Source organism: Trichosurus vulpecula, chromosome 7, assembly GCF_011100635.1.
Source record: "Trichosurus vulpecula isolate mTriVul1 chromosome 7, mTriVul1.pri, whole genome shotgun sequence".
Lineage (NCBI taxonomy): Eukaryota > Metazoa > Chordata > Mammalia > Diprotodontia > Phalangeridae > Trichosurus > Trichosurus vulpecula.
In genome coordinates, this window is record NC_050579.1 from 227776128 (window position 1) to 227801116 (window position 24989).

Sequence of the window (24989 nt, forward strand, 5' to 3'; positions counted from 1 at the left end):
AAAGTTTCTTTCTAATACTTTCCCATGCGCCCACTTAAATTAGGTGATTTCTGACCTGTCATTTGGGGGAACCATGGGGAGGGAGGCTGAATGTTCCCCAACAAAAAACGCAGCCTCTGGAATTTTCAGGGTAGGTATAACTATTTACCTCCTGGAGAGGGTGCGGGAATGGAGTGATGGGAATCCACAGGTTGCCAGGGCAATAAGGCGGGAGGGCTTCGGCAAAGAATTCAAGTCCTGGTGCAAATCTAGCTTCAGACCCTTACTAGCTAGCTGCGTGACCCTGGGCAAGTTCGTTTAACCAGCCTGCCTCTGTTTCCTCATCTGTAGAACGCGGACAGCAGCAGCACCCGCCTCGCAAGGTTGTTTGCAAGGATCAAACGAGTTGTAAAGCTCCGGGAACATAGTAGGAGCTTAATAAATGTTTGTTTCTCTCTTTCCTAGAATGCTTGTTGACTGATTGATTAGAAGTGGGTAGGAGGGAGCCAGCCCACTTTTTCACTTCCAGTAAGTCAGCATGCATGGAGTAAGCTCCTAAGACGGGTCAGACCCTGCACTCGGAGCTGGGTCCCCCTCCCAGACCCAAGGTGGTGAGGGGGATGGGGAGGAGAGAGGACCCCCCCCTTTCCCCTGCCGCGGCTCCACCCCCCCACCCCGACCCCTCGCCGCGCTCGGGCTCCATTACCATGCTGGCTGCGGCGGCTGCGGCGGCTGCAGCGGTGTCGGCGGGGGGCTGGCTCCCCACGTCGGGCGGGCCCGGCCCCTCTCCCTGCCAGGGGCGCGGTGTCGCGGCTCGGTCTTTTCTTCCTCCTCCGGCCCGCCTGGCTTAGCAGAGTTCTCGGTCGGAGAAACGCACCAGGCAGCGGCAGTGACTGCGGGCCCGGCGGACGGCAGCCATCTTCCCGGAGCAGGGCGCCAGAGCGCGGCCGGCCGGGCTGGGGCGGGCCGGGGGCGGCGCGGGCGGGCGGGCCGGAGGGCGGCGGGGCCTGGCTGGGGGGACGCCCACGGCCAGCCGAGGCGCGGAGGGGCCTTCCCGGGGAGGTGCGGCGTCTGTCTGTGGGGCCGGCTCGCGGTCACGGCTCCGCTCCCGAGCTGCCTACACAGCCGCTGGAAACTGCGCCGGGCTCTCTGAGCATGCCCAGTGCGGCGGCCCGAGAGTGCCCCCCTTCCCTCTCGCCCGACCCCCGCGAGGCGGCAGCCGCGGTCGGATCTAGGGGCAGCCGCAGAAACAGGTGCTGGCGGGAGGAGCCGGCCGGCCGGCAGACGTCCAGCGCTGCGTCCCTGGCCGGCAGAGCGCTTCCGTGCGCCCCGCACTCGGGCAGGCGCGGAGGGAGGCCGGGAGCCCGAGTGCCCAGCGTGTGGGCGGGCAGCGCGACCGGTGCCCAGACGGGGAGGTGAGGCGGCCTACGTACAGGCGGGCAGCGCGACCATCGCCTAGGGAGGGTGACCCTCAACCTGCCATCGCCGAGGGAGGCTAACCCTCAACCTGCCATCGCCGAGGGAGGCTGACCCTCAACCTACCCAGCGTGCAGGCGGGCAGCGCGACCATCGCTGAGGAAGGCTGACCCTCAACCTGCCACCGCTGAGAGAGGCTGACTCTCAACCTACCATCATCGAGGAAGGCTGACCCTCAACCTACTCAGCATCCAGGGAGCCAGTGCGTCCGTTGCCGAGGAAGGCTGACCCTCAACTCAGCATACAGGGAGGCAGTGTCCATCACTCAGGAAGGCTGACCCTCAACCTACCCAGCATCCAGGGAGCCAGTGCGTCCATTGCCGAGGAAGGCTGACCCTCAACTCAGCACACAGGAGGCAGTGTCCATCACTCAGGAAGGCTGACTGTCAATGTGCCCAGTTTACAGGCTGGCAGTGCATCCATCACAGAGGCAGGCAGGGCTTCGATGTGTTCAGCATACAGGCAAGGGAGGCAGTGCGTCCAGCACTCAGGAAGCCTGAGTCGGTGTATCGAGCATTCAGACAGGTAGAGGCTCTAAGTCCAGCAGGCAGTCGGTGAGTCCAACACACAGACAGGCAATGAGTCTTTGCACAGGGGTCAGGCAGGCGGTCTAGCAGTCCTTGCAGCAGGCAGAAAGTTTGTAGATCTGGCAAGCAGGCATGCAATTAGGACCTAAGCTGTCAGGCAAGCAATAAACCTTTATTTATCCCCTGCTATGTGCCAGGCACTGTGCTAGTTGCTGGAAATACAAAGATGACAAACAATTCCTACCTTCAAGGAGCTTCTGTTCGATGGAGGACACAACATGCACACATATAAGTATATACAAATTAGATATGAGGTGATTTTGGTTGGTGAGACAAGGGCACTATCAGCTGGACGGATTAGGAAAGGCTCCATGTAGAATGTGGCAGTAAGTCTGTGGGTGTACCATTCAGGCTGGTTGGCAAGGAAGGCTGTTTACAGAGCGCCCACTGTGTGATGATGCTAAGGTGAGGGAGGGACTTGAACTATAGCATGAACCAGATCTCAACAAATAAAGATAATTCACATTTAAAATAGCTCCCTAGTGGATAGACTTCTGGACCTGGAGTGAAAAAGACCTGGGTTCAGACTCTACCACATTTACTTACAGTGGACCCTAGACTTCTTTTCATTGGGTCTTAGTTTCCTCTTCTGTAAAATGGGGATAATAATAACACCCACCTCATATGCTTGTTTTGAGGATCAAATGTAAACATGGAAAGACCTGTTCAAGCCTTACGGGCTCTATGAATATATGCAATTTTTATCCAGCCTCTGACACTTACTAGCTATGTGACCTTGAGCAAATTGCTTACCACCTTATGTATTCTCTACTAAACCATTATTTGTTTTGGTGGGTGGAGTCCCTATACTGGGTTTTGTACAGTGCTTTAAAGCATATAAAACATTGTATTTGAGCTTTGCAACCACACTGAAAAGTGGATTTCTGATTTTTTTCAGATGATAAGCTTAAGGCCCTAAAAGGTTAAGTGATTTGGCCTGAAATCACACAGCTAGTTAAGTGTCAGAAGTGAGATTTGAACCCAGGTCTTCCTGACTCTTAAGTACTCTAACAGAAATAAAAATACTTTATAGCAGTATGTAAACTTTAAGGTTTTTGTCATGGTAACCATGTGCGAAACTTTGTTCAACTCCAATGTTATTAACCTAACCTCTCAAAGCCTCATCTGTTTCCTCATCAGTAAAATGAGGTTGTTGGACTTGATTTCTAAGGTCCCTCCCAGCTCTGAATCTATAATCTTACAACACTATGAACAGGAACATCGAACTATTCCTCAAACTAGACCTGAAACATCTCATTCTCCTTAAGAAATCTTCACCAATTCCCACCATCGCCCCTTGCTTTTTCTTTTATAGCCAAATTCCTAGAAAAAGAATTCTACACTTGTGAATTTTACTTCCTCTCCTCTCACTCTTTTCTCAAGGCTCAACAACCTGGCTGCCTAATGTATCATTCAACCGAAACTACTGTCTCCAAAATCACCAATGATTTCTTAATTACCAAGTCTAATCACTTTCAGTCTTCACCATTCTTGACCTCTCTGCAATATCTGACACTGTTAATCACCTTCTCCATGATACTGGTTTCTCTTTAGGTTTGGTAACATTGCACCCTCTTAGTTGTCTTCCTTCCTATCTAATTTTCTCTTTTTCACTCTCCTTTGTTGGATTATCAACATACTCTCTAACAGTGGATGTGTTCCAGTACTCTAATCTTGACCCTCTTCTATTCTCTTTGTATACTATACTCACTTGGTGACCTCATTAGCTCTTCTGGGTCTAATTATCTTCTCTATGCAGATGATCACTATTATATATAAATACTCAGCCATAGTCTCTCTCCTGCACTCAGCCCACATTGCCAACAGCTTTGACACGTTTCACAATGGGTGTCCTATAAACATCTCAAACTCAACATATCTTAAAACAGAATTCATTATCTTTTACCCCAAACGCATCCCTTCTGAACTCCTTTATTTCTGTCAAGGGCACCTCTGTCATTTGAGTTTACAATATCCGTATCATCCTCAGCTTCTCACTCTTACTTAACTCTCATATTCAACAAGTTGCTAAATCTTGTCATTCCTACTTTCACACCGTTTCTTGCATCTGTCCTATTCTCTATACCAGTGGTGTCAAACTCAAATAGAACTGGATACCTGAGGGCTGCATATTAGAAAACCACAAATTAACATTTTTCTATGTTGTATTATATTTTTATTTAATTTGTCAAACATTTCCCAATTACATTTTAATCTGGTTCTGGTAAATTCAGCCTATAGGCCACAAGTTTGACACCTCTGCCATGTATTCATCAGCTACTACCCCAGTTCAGGCTTTCATTATCTCTTTCCTAAGCTATTGTAATAGCCTTTTCTGTTGCTATTTTGTTTTGAATTAATTTTTACCACCTCCTCTCCCACTGGAGAAAAAAAAAGGAAAACAAAACTGTTGTAATAAATATATATAGTCAAGCGAAACAGATTTCCTATATTGGCTGTATCAAAGAAAAGTGTATGTTTTGCATATTTAGTTCATCACCTCAATGTCAGGAGTTGGATAGCATTTTTCATCATCAATCCTCTGGAATCATATTTGATCATTGTATTAACCAGAGTTCTTAAGTCTTTCAAAGTTGTTCGTACAGTGTTGTTGTTATAGTATAAAGTTTTCCTTGTTATGCTCACTTCCATCTGCATTAGTTTGTACAAATCTTCCCAGGTTTCTCAGAAAGCTTCCTTCTCATTTCATTCAGCTTGACAGTATTCCCTTACATTCATATGCTACACCTTATTCAACCATTCCCCAATTGAAGCGCACAGCCTTTACTTTCCAGTTCTTTGCCACTATTTTTTCTTAAAAGCTGCTATATTTTTCTTCTTTGATTAAGAGATCAAAGGTATAGACCTAGTAGTGATATCACTGAGTCAAAGGGCATGCACAGTTTACTAATTTTTTGGAGCATTGTTCTAAAATTCTTTCCAACGTTGAGAATGTAGCTCTAAATTGCTTTCCAGAATACCTGGATGATTCACAACTCCACCAACAGAGCATCAATGGATTTGTTTTCCCACATCCCTTCCAAATTTTATCATTTTTCTTTTTTGTCAACTATGCCAATCTGATGGTGGTGAGGTAGAACACCAGAACTAGTTTGATTTACATTTCTCTAATTATTAGTAATTGGGAGTATTTTTTCATACGGCTGTAGATATCTTGGATCTCTTCCCTTTAGAACTGCCTATTGATATCCTTTGACCATTGATCAATAGAGGAATATCTCTCACTCTTAGAAATTTGACTGAATTCTTTATATATTTTGGAAATGAGACTTTCATCAGAGAAACTTGCCTCAGAGATTCCCACTCCCCTCATTTAACTGTCTCCATTTTAATTTTAGTTGCATTGGATTTGTAACTTTTAAATTTCATTTAACCAAAATTATCCATTTTATCTTTTCTGTTCTTCTCTGTCCTTTGTTTGGTGATAAATTCTTCCCATATCCATAGATCTGAAAGGTATTTTCTTGTTCCTTCAATTTGCTCATGATGTAACCTTTTATTTAGCACAGTGTCTGGCACATAATAAATGCTATAAATTATTATTATTACATATCTAGGCCATGTATCCATTTGGAGGCCTCCTAATTGATCTCCTTGGTTAAAGTCTCATTCCTATTCCAATCTATTACCTGTACAACTAGTAAAATGATTTTCCTAAAACACAGGTCTGACTGTGTTAACTCCCCTAAAAGCTCCATTGGCTCTCTGTTAACTGCCTCCTACTACCACCACCACCAATTCAAATCCAGCCTCAAACACTTGTGATGTGATCCTGGACAAGTCACTTAACCCTATTTGCCTCACTTCCTCATCCATAAAATGGAAGCACACTGAAGAAAGAAGTGACTCTGCCAAGAAAACCTCAGGAACAAAAGTCCATGGAGTCAGAAACGACTGAACAACAACTTCTACCACCGTGCGCGCGCGCACACACACACACACACACACACACACCCACCCACCCACCCCTAAACTGTTTGGCATGTAAATCTTTTCATAATCTACTTTTCTAGCCTTATTATACATTACTCCCTTCATGTACTCTATATCCAGCCAAACAGACCTCAACATACACAGCACTCCACCTTTCTCCATGCATTAACACAAGCTGCCTCTCCTTAACGCTTCCTTCTTACTTCCCTCCACCTCTTAGAATCCTTACTTCCCTTCAAAACTCAGCTCAAATACCACATTCTGCATGAAGCCACTCTTAATTATCTGTCCCCCACCCCCAGCTATTAGTCCTCTCCCTGACTTTGTATCTACAGATATCCTATCTACATCTTATATCCCCCATAGAACATAAGGTCTTTGAGCTCGACAAAATGGCTTCAATTTTGTCCCTGAATCCCCACTGCCTAGAACAGTTTTGGTGCATCAAAAGCACTTAATAAATGCTTGTTGATTGATTGTTCTTGAGTACTCCATGGTAATTTGGTAGATCTCTGTTTTGACGGTATGGTGAAAGGGATCGAACCCCTTCATGTTCTACCACTATGAATTTCTTCTCCATATTTTCTCAATCTTCCATGAAGATGTACCAGAAGGGCTATTCAGTATTTCAAGGGTACCCAAGTGTCTTCGTAAAAAGCATTACACACACGTCAGTCCTTGGAGCTGTAACCTGTTACTGCTTGATATGTGACTGGCCTCCTTCATTTTCTTTAATTATTTCGTTTATGTTAATACTGTCATTATGAAAATCATGGTTTGTAATATGTCAGCCCACTTATGCCCATTATGATCTTTCCATTGGCCTTTGGGTTATTTGTAATTTTACTTTTTCCAAACCTTGATTTTCAGTGCTTATTTCATGTAGCATCAGCAGGAGACTATGTTAAAAAGATGGGTTTTTGAAGGAGGAAATAGGGATTACTGAATGATCTGAGCAGTTTTTCAAATGCAACTTGATTGATTGTCTTCCACTTCAATTTTGGTTCCATCTCATCCATTTGTCAGACCTCTATAAATATATAGCTATAGATGTGTAGAAGTATATCCTGATAGACCAGTTTGACAAAACCGTGGTCTGGGGAATATATATTTTTTCGTCTGAGTTGTTTTTCTAAGTGTGGTTGGTTAGACATATCCCTAAGCCTGCTGAACTGGGCAAAAGAGGAAGAACCTGTGGATTGGTTTTGTCTCTTTTCCTGAAGTACTGACTAATATTTCTTACTAGAGACTTGCCACTAAGTTGATATTCAGACCTCAGTGAGAAAGTGGGTGCTGGGGACATATAAGTTAAATTGGAAAAAATGAATTGGGATCAAGAGAAATGGAGAAAACCTATGTATATGGATTTCCTCTCTTTCACAGTGAAATGGACTTCTGCTTTCTTCACCACCACCCCTATCTTCAAATGCATTTGTTTGTTTGTTTTAAATAGGTTGCAATCTAAGAACCCTGAAAAGAAAATCACAGTTGTTAGCTGGGAAATCTCCAAGGAGAAATGATCTTTCTCTTTATTTCTTGTCCCCTTTTTGCCTGACCCCCATAACCCTGGGATTCTTTACGTGGAGCCCATGAAGAACCCCTCTTCTGATAGATTTCAAGGGTTCCATGAACTTGGATGGGAAAAATACATATTTTTACTAACCCCTATCAGAAATTGAGCATTTCCTTCAATTATGATTTTTAAAAAATGATTTAAAATAAGTTTTTCTGAGAAGAGATCCATAGGCTTTGCCAGACTTTGAAAGTTATCTGTGACACAAAAGAAGGTTAAGAATTCCTACTCTATAGATGTAACTACTCATTCCTTTTCAGCTTTAATATTGGTTGTGAAGTTAGATTCCTAATCGGGTTGACAAGTTTCCCATTTCAGAAGGATTCTGCTATTATAGATTTAAGCAAAAGTGATTTTTCCCCCATAAGATTTGTAAAATTCAGGGCTGACATTTTACTACATTGTTGTGTTCTGGGGGAAAAAGTGCTGAAAGTAGCATACACTTAGCACATGTTGCCCCCAAATTATCACAACACATTCCCTCACTCTTCCCTTGGCTGCTTTTTCTAAAACCAGAATAACAGAGTATAGATCCTGAAATTCTAAGGTGACTTTTAGCTCTTGGATATACGTGCTCAGTAATAAGGGAAGATTTACGTCATAGCAGTGTGTAACAAGGGATTGTACTTATTAGCAGTCTAGACACATGCTACAGTATGAGGGCAACCTGGACTTGGAAGGGATACATAAATGGGCAAAGAAATACTCAGAAAAACCTTTTACCAATGATTTCTGACATAATCTGACTATAGATCCCACCTCGCTGCAGATCCCTACATGCACTGCTTCCCCATTATCTACAGAAGGTAACAGTGATGTATGCTGGGATTTGTAGTCTCCCAAACTTGTGTTGCATGCTGGATCTGACAGAGGCTGCTCGTACTCTGCCTCTTAAAGGTCAAGTGCATTTATTTAATTTCTTCTAAAGTAAAATCCAATTTTGAGGCTCTTCAATACTCAAGTGTTCTCTTACTTTGGGAAGTCAAATATTTTGGAAACTCCTTCAGAACAGGCAGAAAAGTCACTGTCCATGAAAAAAAAAATCAACCTATTAGTAGCTGAAAGTAGGGCTTAAATGTCAAATCGATTGCTTTGTTTTTGAAGGTCGAGGAAATATATTAGGTGGGAAATGGGGCTGAAGGACTGTCAAAGGAGGATGGTGACATTGAAAAGGGGACAGACAGATAACAAATGCCAAGTTTTGTATACCTGGAGCCCACCTGTGGACTCAAACCCTGGAGCCACCCTTCTCAAAGTTGTGTTTTAACACTAGAGGAACTGGAATTTAAGAACATCTCAAAAGATCAATCTGTGTCAACTGACTCTGCATTTTTTTAACCCATTAAGGCAAAGATAGTAGGATGAATTTTTGTTTTGTTTTGTTTTTTTTGGAGGGGGCAAGGCAGGGCAATTGGGGTTAAGTGACTTGCCCAAGGTCACACAGCTAGTAAGTATCAAGTGTCTGAGGTCGGATTTGAACTCAGGTCCTCCTGACTCCAGGGCTGGTGCTCTATTTACTGTACCACCTAGCTGCCCCTAGGATGAAAATTTTTATTTCACAGTAAGATTATTATATTTTGGGGGTCACTTGAGTTGTCTAGTCCTTTTTTGATAATATCCCAACACAAAAAGTGCCCTTGAGCAATTTTTGGCAAAAGTTTAATTGGAGTATTTAATTATAGTTTAGTGACTTACATCTCCTGAGGAAATAAACATTCTTTCCTCCCCCTCTCCCCATTTTAAAAATTCACAAATTCAGTTTTGAAATTAAAATGATATGGGGGAGGGACCGGAGATTTTATAAAGAAACAATGAATTGGGTGTCCTGGAATAAAAAAGGTTTTGTTTGCAAGCAGGATATGGGCTACTGAGCAGCACTCAGAATAAGTCCTGTCCATTTAACTTTCTGCTTGTCAGAATAGTCCATTGTGACCAATCCAGTCTGGGCACACAGGTTTTATTTTGTCTGGCAAGGAATTAAAGTGTAAGCTTTAGCAATACTATAATGAACTAATAATTTTTTTAAAATGTGATTTCATTAAAGTTACTGTAACTCATAGTTCCTGATTTTCTCTCCAAAGCTAGTGGATAATAATGCCCTTAATTGAAGCATCAGGCTGCCTCCACACAGCTATAAAGATTTCCAGAATGCCAGATTAGTTTCCAGGACCAGGAAGTAGTCCACCGCTGTTCCTTCCCCACTCTGGAAAAGTACAAGTTACTCCACAGGCCATCTGACTGCCTCAAGCAGTGTTTCCCCAGTGTAATGTTTGCATTATTGATTTTAACTTATTGTTACAGAGTTTGAGTTACTTTAAAAAAAATGCTTTCTGTTAAGAATTTAAAGGCAGTTCATTCTATTGTCTTAGAGTTTGAGTTGTCTATATAGATTCACTAACTGGTCAGATAGTCCTTAGCAGGGAGTGGAAGTCTGGAAAATTTTGACCTTATCCTGGAAGGTTTCTTAAATTGGAGCAAGAAGGAAGAGGAAATTTCTTGTAAAAAAAATTTACCCTGAAAAACATTCTCCTTTTCCACCCTACCTTCCACAAGAAGGCTTTCCCATTCCTTCTTACTTCTAGTGCTTTCCCCCTCTTGATTATTTCCATTTTATCCTGTCTGTAGCCTGTTTGTACATAGTTGTTTGCTCCTGAGAGCAAAGACTTTTGCCTTTCTTTGTATTCCCAGTACTTAGCACAGTGTCTGGCACATATTAGGTCCTTAATGTTTCTAGACTGACAAAAACAGTGAGCAAAAAAGCAAGGAGGATTTATGCTTCAGTTTTTATTTGGCTTCTAAGGCCCCTTCTTAAGCTTTTTTGAGATTCTCGCAGCTGCAATGATAGTAAATTAGGAAAGTTAAATTCATAGATAAGAAAAGATAACAGGAAGGAATACTACAACAAAACACAAACTTCCTAGTTAAAAAAAAAAAAACCCACCAACACAGGGGAGGGGGAATTTGGTTACTGTAAGCAATTTCATATTCTTAAATCATTTTTGCAAAGGGTCTCCTTCCATTCTATTACTCCTAGACATACCCCTACCATAAGACCTAGTCTCCCTGCTTTGCACAATGTTTAATATCAACTGAATTGAATCAATGTGATTGAAATTTCCCAGGTCCAGCATTGCAGAATCACTCTCCTTTAAGGTTATATGTGTATTCTATAAGACCCTTATTTTTCTGAGTTTATACTGTTGGTATGGCATTTAAGGAACTAGATATAAATAGTCTTTTGTTGTAACTGAGTCAAGTTCATTTTCACACTTTGAATTCAACCATTGAAAAAACAATCCAGGGAAATTTTAAAATTTAAAATGCCTGTGCCTAGTAATCATTTGATATGTATGGGTACATGAATGTACACATATGCATATTGTTGTGTTTGTCCTTTGTCTTTGAAGAGAACCATTTCATCACGAAAATGATGGAGTGACTTAAAGTTCACTGATTTGAATGAGGGAGGGATGTACAAGGTCACCAACCTCACTTTGTCCTCCAGAGCCATCCAGATATTCGTCAGGATGACTGGAGAAGGCCCAGGATGCAATGGGAGATGGTGGCCCTTTTAGGCTAAGGCCTTTTCAGATTCTCACTTTGAGTGAGGTAATGCCCATTCAGTGAATAGGCCATTTTAAGAAGTGAGTCAAGGGATGGCCCCTTTAATTAGAAAAAAGAAAAAAAAAATCAAAGTGGGAGGGGAAGACCCTCAGGGTTGCTGTCAAAAGAGAAACAGTTACTATTGTCATTCACTCTGAGCCAGGAGGGCCCAAAATATAGCTGTTAAGTGGAGCTTGGGCAGGTCTTTCTTTCTTTCTTTCTTTCTTTCTTTCTTTCTTTCTTTCTTTCTTTCTTTCTTTCTTTCTTTCTTTCTTTCTTTCTTTCTTTCTTTCTTTCTTTCTTTCTTCCTTTCTTCCTTCCTTCCTTCCTTCCTTCCTTCCTTCCTTCCTTCCTTCCTTCCTCTTTCTCTCTCTCTCTCTCTCTCTCTCTCTTTGCCTCTCTCTCTATCTCTGTCTCTCTCCCTCCCTCCCTCTCTCCCTCTTTCCTTCCTTCCTTCCCATATAAAACATATGTGTATATACACATATTCACATGCGTATTAAAATCTAGCCTCAGATACTTTATTAGCTGTGTGTCCTGTAGCCAAATGTTAGAATTCTGAAATTAAAAACTATTTCTGCTTTCAAACCTCAGTACTGTGTGAGGCTGAAACTTTACACTTACGCTGGATGTATTTTATAGAGTCTTGTTTCCCCTATTAGAATGTAGTACAGGGTAGAAGTATGTATGTGTGAATATGTATGTGTTTATTAATATTATATTCCGTATATATTTTTATACATGCTTGTTTCCCCTCATTAGAATATATGTTCATTGAAAGCAGTGATTGTTTCATTCTTTGTATCAACAAATAAGAATACTTTGTATTGTTTGACAGTAAATCAATCAAATATTTATTAAAGGGCCTACTACGTGCCAGGCACTGTACCTTGGGGATACAAATATAAAGAAACAATCCTTACTTGCAAGGAACATACATTCCAATGGGGGAAACAAGTACACACAAAACTATATACAGAATAAATGTAATATTAATAAATACATACATATTCACACATACCTACCTTCCACCCCTGCACCTCTCCTTCTGATTGGATGGCTCCTCCCAAAATCTCCACTTAAGGGGGCCACTCAGGCTACACAGGTTTCATTCGTCCACTCTGGACTTCCCCTACCAAGTACCCACTCTGAACTCTGAGCCCCCCACCCCCAGCCCCTTTTCAGCTGCCTTTTATAAATTGACTTCTATTAGAATATAAGCTTCTCGAGGGCAAATACTGTCTTTCTATTTGTATTTATATTCCCAACACCTAACAGAGTGTGCTACATAGTTAAGTACTTTTTAAAAAAATGACTATTGACTAAATGTGTGTGTGTGTGTGTGTAAGCCTGGGAGGATCAAGAAGGTATTTATTTTTAACATCTTTCCCCTCTGTTCGAGGTTTACCACTAACCAGTCCCTCCCTCTCCCCTGAAAAAAAATAAAATAAAAAAAAAAGAGGCTACAATGTCAGAAAACGAACGAGGGTGCAGAAATACCCAAAGCCAGCAAGGGGAGCTACAGTGTAACTTTGACCAGGGAATGCTACTGGTTGTCCCCGATTAGAAGCCACATTGGCTTTTGTTTGTTTTTCTCCTGGTGGGTGGAAAGCTGCTCTCTCTCCTGCGATACTTACCATGAGCTTTCTGGCCAGCCTAGGCCCATTCACTCTCAGAACCTCCCAGAGTCCCCAGGATGGACCGCACGGACTCTCCTAGCAGGGTTGGTACCACGTTGGTAGTTATTTCACGGTGGGGTAGGGGGAGGGCTGTCTCCGGGAGCTGCGAGACTGTGTTTATCCATTGCCTGGGGCTCAGCCTCCTCTAGCCTGCTTTGGAGAAGATGATTAACCAGACTGGGGATGGCCGCGTGTGTTCTTTGAGGGGGAATGTCGCTGTGTCTCACAGATCTGATTGTGCAGATGCCTAGACACCAGTGGAAAGGAAGGGAAAGGTATATAAGGCAGTGTTGGCTTTGCATGACCCGTGGCATCAAAACTCTGTTTCCTGGGAGACCGGAAGATTTGGATGACTGTTTTCCTTTCAGTCTTAAAGGGTGGGGAGGCACTTTAATGATCTCAAACCTTTTTTGGGGAGGGGGGCCCCAAGTAGCTGCACATGGAATTTTCCCGATTAGGCCACTGAGTGCCCCACAAAGGGGGGGAGATCTAAGTAGGAAGCCTCACATACTTAGTCGCAACCATTTTTTATCGGCTTTGCAGATGGTGATTTTATTCCCGTCCTCCTTGGCTGGGGTGGACGTTTAAGGAATGCTTAGAGTTTTCAGGAGCAGCCTTGGCCTTCATATTTCCATGTATATTTTAAAAGTTCAACTCTGAGACTTTTACATGAGGGCTTTTTTATTTAATGTGGCTGGATAGATCCGGCAGGAGTTGGTTTAGCTGGACTTAAAACTAAGTCATATTCTTCTTTTGCTAAAGCTGCACTCTGCAGAGAGACAACTGCCACTTTGAGCGTTGAGCTTTGCATGCCGGGCTGGATTTCTCAAAGGTATGTTCCATTTGGATTTTTGATTTTGGTCACTTGCTAGTGGGTAACCGGAAGTTTCATAAGGACCCGTCGTTCTCATTTCTTCCAATGAATTAGATTGCTGGGCAGCCCGTGATACTGTATTGTATTGTGACGATTAAGTTAAAATGCTTTAATTTTGCCAAGCTAGTGCCTAAATCACCAAGAATAATTCGCATGTGGCCTGCCTGCTGACTATGCCGTGAATTATTTGACATCCAAACATTAGACTTCAAGATATCTTTTGCCTTTCTTTGTATCTCCAGCACTTAGCCCTGTACATTGACTGAATGACTTTGGTAATCAGTTTGAGATGCTTTCTTATTTGAGAGAATCCATGCCAAAAGAGAAGCCCGTTGGTTCTATTTTTATTTTATTGTGGCTTTGATTCTCTACCACACCCCTTCTCAGGGCAAACCATTTCCTAAATGCACCTCCTACCTTCCCCAGGACTAGAAGTTGTATTTCTAGTACTAAGGGGGAGGAGAATCAGAGCTTCTCATATTTTCTTAACTACGGTTCATTCAGAATTTTTGCTTTTATTTTGTTATAGGATCAGATCTATGAGTCCTTAGGACATTTATTTATAGATGAGGAAGCTGAGGCTGGGGAAGATTAGGTGACTTGTCCATGTTCACATAGGTCATGAGTGATGGAGGTGGGATTTGAACTCAGGTCCTCTAATTCTAGAGCCTGTGCTCTTTCCACCGTTAAGCAGGCTGAGCAGATCTACAGAAGGGTGGCCCATAGGATTTAAAGCCTTAGTGAACCTTAGTGATCTTACTTGAGCAGTTTTCAAAGTGTGGTCTAAAACTATTTTTATAATAATACTAAAGTCAAAATTATTTTTAATAATACTAAGATTCTATTTGCCTATTAAAATATTTCTTTCTTTTCCAACTACCATTTTCTTCACATAGAGCAAAAAGGAACAAGTATTTATTAGGTACCTACTATGTGCCAAGCACTTCACTAAGCACTTTACAAATATTATCTCATTTGATCCTTGAAACAACCTTGGGAGGTAGGTTCTATTATTATCATCATTTTATTGTTGAGAGGCAGACAGTGGTTAAGTGGCTTGCCCAAGGTTATACAACTAGTAAGGTCAGATTTGAACTCAAGCCTTCTTGATGCCAGGTCTAGTGCTCCATCTACTGGGCCACCTCACTGCCTTAAACCAAAACAGCATATTAAAACAGATTTAATGCAATAGCAGATATGAGAATCCAGCTCTCTTCTGTTAAGCCTGACATTAAAGAAATTTGCAAAAACTATGTAAAACAGTGCTGTTCTTCTTGCTAAATTTTTTTGTTTTGATAAAATGGTTTTTCATAAAATGTAATCTATGTTAACATGTAATTAACTTCTTATTGTTTTTAAATTAATTAAATATTTTTAAAATACCAGTTTTAAATTCTAATACTGTAAGCATCAACATACATAGACTGCATATGCAAAAGCACTTTAGGTTGTCAATAATTTTTGAGAAAAGGGTTCTCGATTCAAAAAAAAAATGTGAGAACAGCTGGTCTAATCCAAACCTTTCATTGGCCTAAGGAAGCTTTCCCAAAATAATATGAGCTAGGATTTTAGCCTAAGTCCTCTAACTTAAAATCCATTGTTCCTGGATCTTAAGTCCAAATGATGGACTTAAGAAAATGTAATCATACTTTTTGGCTTATATTGATCCAATTCACTCTTTTAAAAATAAATTTTCTTTATATTGCCTACATTTCTCCCTCTATCCCTTCCTCTCCCCTTGCCTGAGAGCTGTCCTTTATAACAATGATTTTTTTAAAAAGAAAATAAAAAAATGGGAAAATTTAGCAATACATTAGATAACTATCTCATCTATTCGAGCTCTTTTTAATCAATTCATGATGCTGTAATTATGTTGCTTTCTACATTGCCTAATAAAGATGGAAACTGCATAGATCTCAAAACCTTGGGGTCATCTTTGACACTTCTCTTTCCTTTATCCCCTATATTCTATCAGTCGCCAAGTCTTATAGATATGTTTCTCCTGCTCATCCAGACCCCTTTATCTTCATTGCTATCACTTCAGCCTAGTTCTCCATTAATTCTTCTTTGGATTACTGTAGCTATTTCTTGGCTGGACTCTATAACTCCAGACTTTTCTTATTCATATCCATCCTGCATACAACTAGGAGACTAATCTTTTTTAAATATTGCTCTCATTAATTCAATTCAGCAAGCATTAATTAAGGGTTTATTGGGTGCTAGTGTTTCAAAGAGGTAATGTAGAGGAAGGAATAAACATTTATATAAAGTCTTTTACATTTATATAAAGCCAGGTACTGTGCTAAATGTTTTTTTTTAAACAACTACTATCTCAAATGAGCCTAACAACAACTCTTCAAAGGAGAAGCTATTATTTTCCCCATTTTACAGTTGGGAAATCTGAGGCATACAGAGGTTAAATGACTTGCTCAAGGTCACATAGCTAGTAAATATCTGAGACTGGATTTGAACTCAAGTCTTCCTGATTCCTGGCCCAGAACTCTGCCCTCTATACCTCCAGCTGCCTCCAAAAATCAAAGTAGTCCTTACCTTCAAGGAGCTTGAATTTTGCTGGGAGAGACAACGGGTCTGCAAGTCAAAAACTACTACAAAGAAGTTGAGAGAGAGAGATAGAGAGTACCAGACTAGCGGGAATCAAGAAGAGACTTAGATGGTAGTACCTGAGCTCTATTTTGAAGGAAGCTAGGGTTTCTATTATGCAGTAGTGCCTTCCAAACATGAGGGACCATTTAGTGGAAAGGCACTAAGGCAACAGATGTAATATCTTGTACTTTCCTTCTTAATAATGTTGCTAGTAGAGAGGCATTATGACATAGCAGATAAAGAGTTGGCCTTGGAGTTAGGAAGATGAATGTTTAAGACTTGCCTCTGATATATGCTGGCTAGGTGGCCCTAGTCAAGTCATTTAACCACTCCACTCTCTAAGACTGTAAGTTGTAAAGCAAGTACACATCTGCATTGATAGAGTGAGTTTTCTCACTGAGAGGTACCTATATCAATTAATTCCATAACAGATCTGGTTAAAAAAAATGCCACTACCATGCCCCTCAAACTGTAGTGATTGTGCCAGGTAGTGAACTCCTGCCTTGCTTTCAAGGAATGCCATGATCTGACCTCACTGTATACAACCTACCCCTCAAAATGTCCTCCTCTGGACTTGACGATAGCCTCTTTGTCCATTCTCATTCTCACCTTTGCTCATTCACCTGAGATGCCCTCCTCTTCCCCTACTACTTATCTATACAATGTGAAAGATTTATAAATCTTTTTTAAACAAAACAATATGACATTAGCATTCCTGGTTTCAAGTGGATCCCTGTTCTTAGGGGTCTACAGTCTACTTTGGAAGACCAGCCGTGAAATAAAAATTAAAGAAAAATAAGACAGAGGGTAATCAAGTGAAAGGCCACATGGTATTGTAGCTACAGAGTTGGCCTCTCAACTAGGATCTTGCCCATTCTCTAAGGTCTACAGATTTCTACCTTCTCTGTGAAACCTTTGCTGATTATCCCAATTCTTCTCGATCTTCTCTTTCCCTGACTACTATGGAGCATATATTGTCTGCCACATTATTTCACACTTAACTGTCCCTAGCATCTGTTGTTGACTAGTCTTCTTACATCTTTTAATCTTATTTCCTGCTCTAGTTTATAAACTCCTTGAGGACACGGGAACCAGTCTGTGTCAGCCTCTATATTCCTCATGGCCTTTTGCCCAACATAGAACTCAACATTCTATAAAAATTGGTAATTTTCATTCATTTAGTCTACAAACATTTATTAAATGGCCACTATGTGCCTGGCACTATGCTAAGCATTGGAGGTAAAAAGGTAAAAACAAAGTTCATGCCCTCATGGAACTTATATTCCACACGGGGAAAACATACATTGAGCAATTTGGGGGTGACGGACCAAACATCATGGCTCAGTGTGGATATCCAGAGAACCAAAGGTTAGGGCAGCATTTCTCCATTGTCCTCCTCTACAGTGGCTTGTGGCTTGTAGGTTATTCCTGGCTAAGACATTGCTTCTGGAGACCCGTTGCCCTTTTTTTCCCACTTGAAACTAGCCAGGAATGCTAATGCCATTTTGTTTTGTTTAAAATTTAAGGATGCCCTGGTCCACCCCCCACTTAGTGCTTCCATTGCATATCCCCTGGAGGTTTCACTGGCATAGAACGTTCACTTATGCTCTCACATTTTTATTGGGGTGGTGGTGAGGGGGGAAATACAGGAAGCATACTGTGCCCAGGTTCCTGTTCTGAAGTGGTTTCTTGGGAGGCTTCTAAGTACAATGAAAACTCTGTACATGCTGCTTTGTAAACCTGTCCATGGTGTCGGACTCAGCCCTTGCTTCTTTCACCAGTTGGCTAGAGGAGCAAAAGGTGTTCCAGGAAAAGGGGATGAAGAGTAATTCAGAAATTTGCTCTTCATAGAATTGTCCCTTCTTTGTGGTTTAGGGGGGAATGTGCAAATAGAGGTGCACCTATACCTTACTCAGGCATTGTTTTTCTATTATAATGTAGTACATTTGGTTACTTAGTCAGCCTTTGAAATATAGCTGTACACCTTCTGACTTTAAAAGATTCATGTTTTCTCTGGTTTGGGCAGTTCCTTTCTCTACAAAGATTATTAATTCTCCCATGTATTAGGAGGTCAGTGGAACTTAGATTTAGAACTAGAAGGGGCCTTACAAGCCACCAGGTCCAACTCCCTCATTGTAGAGATAAGCAAAGTCACACAACAGTTAAATGACTTGCTCAGACAATTGCATCAGAGCAGGTCTTCTGACTCTAAAGCTAGTGCTGTTTCCATGATAGCTCTCTAGTGAAATGAAGAATGACCCCTGAGGTCCCCTACAACTCCAAAGTTCATTGTTTCCTTGTTTCTTCAGTCCGTGAAGTGTACCCAGTCTGGCCACTATGAACATTTGTGGACTTAATTTTATAACTGGCTTCACATAGTATTGATCATACACATATGTTTGGTGTTTTGTTTTGTTTTGTTTTATCTAAACCTATGATTTCATTGGTATAGAGAATTACTGGTGAGGAAACTCCCTCTAACAGTGTGGATGTTCACTAATCTGCAATTTATACTTTCGAAGAGTTGCCTAGGGGCACGGAGAAATTTGATGACTTGTCCAAGGTCACAAAGTATCTGAGAAGGAACTTTGAACTTGAGTTTTCCTGAGTCTGAAACCAGTTATCAGTCTACAATGTCATGCAGCCTTCTAGCTGGTTATTAATAATGTTTTGTATTTTTCCTTAATTTTTCTTTGTTTATGTCTTGTCTTCCAGAATAAATTGTAAGCTTATTAAGGACAGGGATTATGTCTTTAGGCAATTAAAAAATGCTTGCTGACTGACTGATGTATAAATCTTTTGTGTTCTCTCTAGTGTTTAACCTTTTGCTGGATCTATGTAGATTGCATTTAACAAATATTTGTAGTTACTCTTATGACAGCCACATACTTCTGTTGAAAGGCCTGGGTGGAATTGTATTAGATGAGTCACATTACATTCATCCTAAAGGTGCGGCATGACCTACATTAAACTGCTGATAACATGTGACTGACTGGCCTGAAGGTTACTGTAAGCAGTTATAAGAGCTTAGCACCAACAAGAGAAAGCATTATTGTATAATATTCAGCTGCCTATTTGGCCCTAGTAAGAAAGTAAATATCTGTATGAACTTCTAATGCCTAGGAGACCTACACAATAGTCTTGCCCAGTTGGTCCTACCTTTTCTTAAAGAAAGCATATATCAAAAGCTAACTTCACCAAGGCAATTTCCTCCCAGCCCTAGCAATTTGTTTTGTTTATATATTCTAAACCTGCAATAATAGACAGTTTTTTGAAGATCCAGTCATTTTAAAAATTATTCCAAAATATGTTGAAGGGAAAAGGGATTGTCTACATTGCATTCATTAGCATTTGTATAAATGAGTGAAATGTAGCTAGATGGCTGTTTAGCTATATATCCTGTACTGTCATGGCCCAATGAATTATTTTTCAGAGCATTGTGATACAAACCATGCTGATTTTTTGAAAATAAAAGTAGTTACTTTCATATCTAATGAGTACATTATAGGAAACCTTCAAAGTAGCTTCCAAAATTTGTCAGGGGAAAAGCAGAATAGCTGGTTGGGTAGGGGAGTAGAGAGAATTAAATGGAAAAAGACAATAGCTATTATATATATGCTATATATATTATATACATATAGCTATTATAATATGGGATATTATAATTAATACGCTATTGTAATATAAAAAATTTTGTAAGTAGTAGTATGACAAAACAATTATGTCCGAAAGTTCTTCTTGCATTTGTCTTTGTGAAATAGACAGGGGTCAAACTCATTTCCTACATGGGAGGTGTTGACAACCAATAGTTCTCACCATCACTTACCTCATCAGGGTTTGTTAAAAATGCCAGATGCTAAATCAAATTATAGAAAGTACCCTCTTGTGCCCTAAAACCTACAAAGGCAAACCTGAATATGAGAAAAGGATAAATTAGACAGTGTAGCACCTACCTGAGGTTAATCAGAGTCAAACATTTTAGAACAATTGAGGAATTAAAAATACTATGTATACATGCCTTTGACTATACAATAAGTAATGATAACCCCCCGGAATACCATCGTAACTCAGCACTCTGGGGCTGTACTCACATGGAGGATCCCTGATCCAGGTTTCAGATGTGCTGTAGGTCCTTACTCCTGAAACTATAGCTTTTGAGTCCCTACTGATGAGCCCCTGTCTTCAAGTCAGTCATATGATAACAGTTCGCTTAAAGCAAAGGCATTAATTAAAGTAACATGGTGATGGTGAGGTTGGGGGTTGCTCGGGACCCCAAAATACCAATGCACCGAGTCCTGCCAAATGAATTCGACCCAAGCCTTCTTACAGCCAAAGAAAAACAAAGTTTATTAAAGATTTGCCATATTGGGTAGGCTCCAAAGAGTCTGAGCATTTATGATGATTGTAATACAAGTGAGCCAGATTGAATCTGAGCACCTTCATGGAGGCAAGATGGATCTTATATCCAGAAAGGTTGTGGGAGGCATCTAGGGTGGTCAGGTAGTCTGGGGTGATGGGAGGAGGGGTTTAGGGAGGACTGGGGTGATTGAGGGACTGGGGTGAGGTCAGACTCCAGGAATGGGAATAAGGGTGGGAAATAGCTGAAGGCTATCTCGAGGTGACAGAGATGACAGATGATGGAGAGCTAAAGTAACAGACTTGGGTATAGATATTTTGATACCATCAAGGGTGGGAAATGGCCTGAGGCAATCTGGAGGTAACCAGACCACAGGGGTAACAGAGAATAAGATTTGGGCATGAAAAGCCAGATCTAGTGGGAAGATTTTAGGGAGAGCTCCAGGGGGTTCCCACAGTCTATACCCTGTCAGTTTCAGTAACCTATACCTCATCCTGAGGAGAAGAGCAATAAAACATCTCCCTCATAAACCTGAGGCTCTCTCCCACAGAAATGGAGACAGAAGACAGAAGACTAGACATATATACAATACTAGAGAGACCAATACCTAGGGAACACAGAGGACACCGGAGCCTACCATCTTTTCTCTCCTGGTGATATTCCCACTGATCCCCTGTGTGCTGTGTATCTGCTATTAGGCTTCCTGGTCCTTCTTTCCACAATTCAAAGTTAAAAGCTAGACTCTTCTCAATGACCAGAGCTCTTTAGAGAATGTTCTGTCCATAGAGCTAGATGGCTTTTTGAAGACCACCAGGGATGTAGCTGGTTTTTGTTAGACAGCCATTGTATAATTTTCCTACAATTTCATCAAATGGATGGAGGAACTTCTTCATGCCTACTAAAGGAGCCATGCAGTGTATACAGTTATTTACATGAACTTCCTTTTTCTAGCAGTTTCACGCCTTTTAGTTTAGAACAGGTCATTCTGGATGTAAGACAGTCATTGTATGAACCGGTCCAGGTCAGAAATGGGCACAATCTAAAAAGGGCTTTGTCCCACACTTTTACGTACTTTCCATCTTCTTGCTCTATCATATTTTAATCCTATAATAAGGTAGAAATCACATAACCATCCTACTTCTGGGCCTCTGTTACACTCTGTAGTCATTATTCTTGGGTTACTGTTGTTTGTCCTTCGTTCTTGAAGAGGAGCAGTAGCATCAGGAAAGTCATGTCTTGAATTGCGAGTGAATTGAATTTAGGTGAGGCAGGGCTGTACAAAGTTACCAGCCTCACCCTCTCCTCCAGAGTCATCAGGGTCCAGTGGCAAGACATAGATCAGGATGACTGGGGATCCCCCCACCCCCCCCACCCCCACTGCCTTGGGTCACTGAGAGTTATGCTGAAAACCAGTGGCAAAGTTAATTGGAATCCAAATCTCTTAATATTTCTCCCATGAAGGTGTTTTTCACTTCCTTTGCCCTTAGAGCAAAATACTGAGTAAGATTTCTTTTGTGACTGAGATGGTTTATAAGTGAGCAAAACTTTTGTTTAAAGACATGATGTCCTTTCTTTTCAAGTTCCAGGTTTGGGATATTTGGACCTTTGGTCTGGGGGAAGGACCAGGCAGCTACTGCAGTCCTAAATTAGTATCTTCCCCTCATCATAGAGTTGGAAGTGAATTTTGGATACTAATTATTAGTAGCTCGAGATGGTTTTCTCCCCTCTGGCCTGAGGGATGTAGGAGAAATAAGGAAGGAATGACTGGGGGGCAAGGGATGACAAAAAAGAAATCTACATGATAACTTTATTATATATTCAAAAGAAATAGCAACTTGTACATAATAGATTTGCACTTTCACGTGCAATCTTTTTTATTGTTTTATGTTATGGAAATGCTTGTTTTATTTAATAAATTAAAAAAAATTTTAAAAGTAGCACATCACAATAGGAGGGTGGACTTTTTTCTCCTTCAATTCAGTTCACATTTCTTCTTTTGTTTTTTTACCCAAGATAGTGGCAAACAGCTGATTGTGGCTTTAACTTGACCTTTTCTGCCCAGGCAAAGACAAAGTCAGTTAAACTACCTTTGACGCTACCTCTGTGACCTTGGGCAGGTCAACATCAATACCCTGGTTTGGGCCTCAGTTTTCCTCCACTGTTAAATAAGGGGTTGGACTATGGCCTTTGAAGTTCCTTCTAGCCCTAGATCTGTATAATCTTACTATCATGTGACTTAGAGCAGGTTTTCTTAACATTGCCTTTACTCTTCTAAATCAGAAAGGAAAAAAGAAAGGAGAAACATTCCAAACATTTTTTTGTCTGTGAAATTAATGCAAAAAGAACCTAGGAAGACCAACACATGGGTAAATTCTGTATTAGGTCTGCTTTTGGAAACAAAAAGTTTAATCTTATTCTCATTTCTGATGGTTTTAAACCTGGATAACTGATTGAGTTTTAGAGTCTACTATTTGACATGAAGAAAAATACGGATTGGGGTGTGTGTGTGTGTGTGTGTGTGTGTGTGTGTGTGTGTGTGTAAAATAAAAAACTGGGACTCCTAGATCAGAGAATCCTGGCTGAGAGATGAAGTCTGTCATGAAGGTCAATCGTGTTTAAAGAAAAAAAGACAACACTTTCCCCACTCCCCTTGATGAGGTTAAAGAAACATAAGATGAGGTTAAAGAACTGTATGTTTTTAGGGGTGCTCAAGACCCCAAAATACCAACAGGTCAGGTCCTGCTTGAATGAATTTGACTCAAGTCTTCTTACAGCCAAAGAAAGACAAAGTTTATTACAGGTTCGCCATATTGGGTTTTCCTAAGAAATTTCGTTTTCCCCAGAGGTTCAGATTTCTGAGCACCTTCCTGGAGGCAAGATGAAACTTATATACCCAAAGATTGTAGGTTAAGAGAAACCCAGCCTAGAGATTTGGGCCTAGCCATAATGAAAGGCTTATGGCCTCAAGGTAAACACCTCATCTAGTGGGAAGAATTCAAGGGGAGTTCCAGGGGGCTCCCACAGTCTAAATCCCATCACCCTCATCCCACATGACTACAACTCGGATATTGTATGCTCTGTAAAATATCACTAATATAGAATTATTTCCTTCCCATATCTGATGGGGTGATGGGATCTGGACCCCTAAAAGGAAAAGAGTATGTCTTTGAAATCAACCAAGTGGCTGAATTTTCCCATACATTTCTGCAGCCCAGATCATTGGCGCCTCCACCCAAGGCAACTGGCTTACCCCAGCCCACCTAGACCACCTAATTAGTTTACTTGACATTCCTTTCACTAACTACTTGCAAAAACCAGCCACTCATTAATGCCATCTCGATCACCTAATTAGCGCACTTTGGCTGTGGCACCTGTTCTACCCCAGTCTACTTACCACTGCTTAATCCCATGCAGATCTTTTCACCGTCCTTTTTGTATATACCATATTTCCCCATGTATAAGATGCACCCCTTTTTGAAAAATTTGGCATCTAAAAACTGGGTGCAGCTTATACAGTGGTTGTAGATTTTTTTTACTTGCATTCCCGCTTTTTCGCGCTTGTCGTCTTTGCGCTCATTGTTTCACATTTGTTACCCGTTTATTAGGTTACATTTTGCCACGTTCTGCCCAGAAATGGCTCAGAAAAGATTTTTCTTACACTGCTGAATTCAAGTTAAAAGTGATCCAGTTTGCAAAAGAGAATGGAAATCATACTGCTGAACATAAGCTTGGTCCTCCTCCAACTGAGAAAACAATCTGAGACTGGCTACAGGAAGAAGAAACCCTACTGAAAACACCACGGCAGAAGAAGTCCATGAGAGGCAAGTCAGCAAAATGGCCTGAATTAGAGAGGGAATTGAAGATGTGGATTGAAGAGCAAAGAGCAATTGGAATTCCTGTGTCCATGAAGATGGTTCAGCATGAGGCAAGGAGAATTGCTGATGAAAAAGAAGTTACTGATTTCAAAGGAGGACACAATTGGTGCTTCAGATTCATGAAATAGAATGGACTAAGCATGTGTACACACACTAGACTTGCCCAAAAGATGCCTGGAAGCTATGAGCAGATGAATAAAACTTGAGTTCAATAACCTTATGTAATACATTTTTTTTTTCAAATTTCAGGCCCCAAAATTGAGATGTGTCTTTTACACGGGGAAATATGGTAAGCTTAGGTCTCACCCCCATTTAACTTGCAGATTCTTTAAGAATCTTTCTGACTCCTATTGGCATTACTGTAAACTACCCCTTCACTGAAAGAAGACTTGAATGATTGAATTCTTTCCAGGTGGACTCGCCCTGTA

At 41.1% G+C, this 24989-nt stretch overlaps 2 protein-coding genes across 5 annotated transcripts in view; one reads left to right on the plus strand and one right to left on the minus strand.

Annotated features, from left to right (window-relative positions):
- The window catches only part of FBXO9 (F-box protein 9), a 28479-nt gene extending 27557 nt beyond the window's left edge, over positions 1 to 922 (minus strand). Inside the window, exon 1 of one of the 2 annotated variants that reach the window (XR_005010934.1) lies at positions 686 to 911. Coding sequence is in view for 1 of the 2 variants with exons in the window: in XM_036768875.1 (XP_036624770.1) it covers positions 686 to 688 (3 nt within the window). In the remaining variant the exon portion in view is untranslated. Of the gene's footprint in view, positions 1 to 685 lie in introns of both variants that reach the window. The other variant, XM_036768875.1, reaches the window with a different exon arrangement.
- Positions 923 to 12744: 11822 nt separating this feature from the next.
- The window catches only part of CILK1 (ciliogenesis associated kinase 1), a 99594-nt gene continuing 87349 nt past the window's right edge, over positions 12745 to 24989 (plus strand). Inside the window, exons 1-2 of one of the 3 annotated variants that reach the window (XM_036766666.1) lie at positions 12745 to 12895; positions 13614 to 13683. The gene's annotated coding sequence lies outside the window, so the exon portion shown is untranslated. Of the gene's footprint in view, positions 12896 to 13039; positions 13127 to 13613; positions 13684 to 24989 lie in introns of those variants that run through there. The other 2 variants (XM_036766667.1, XM_036766668.1) reach the window with 2 other exon arrangements.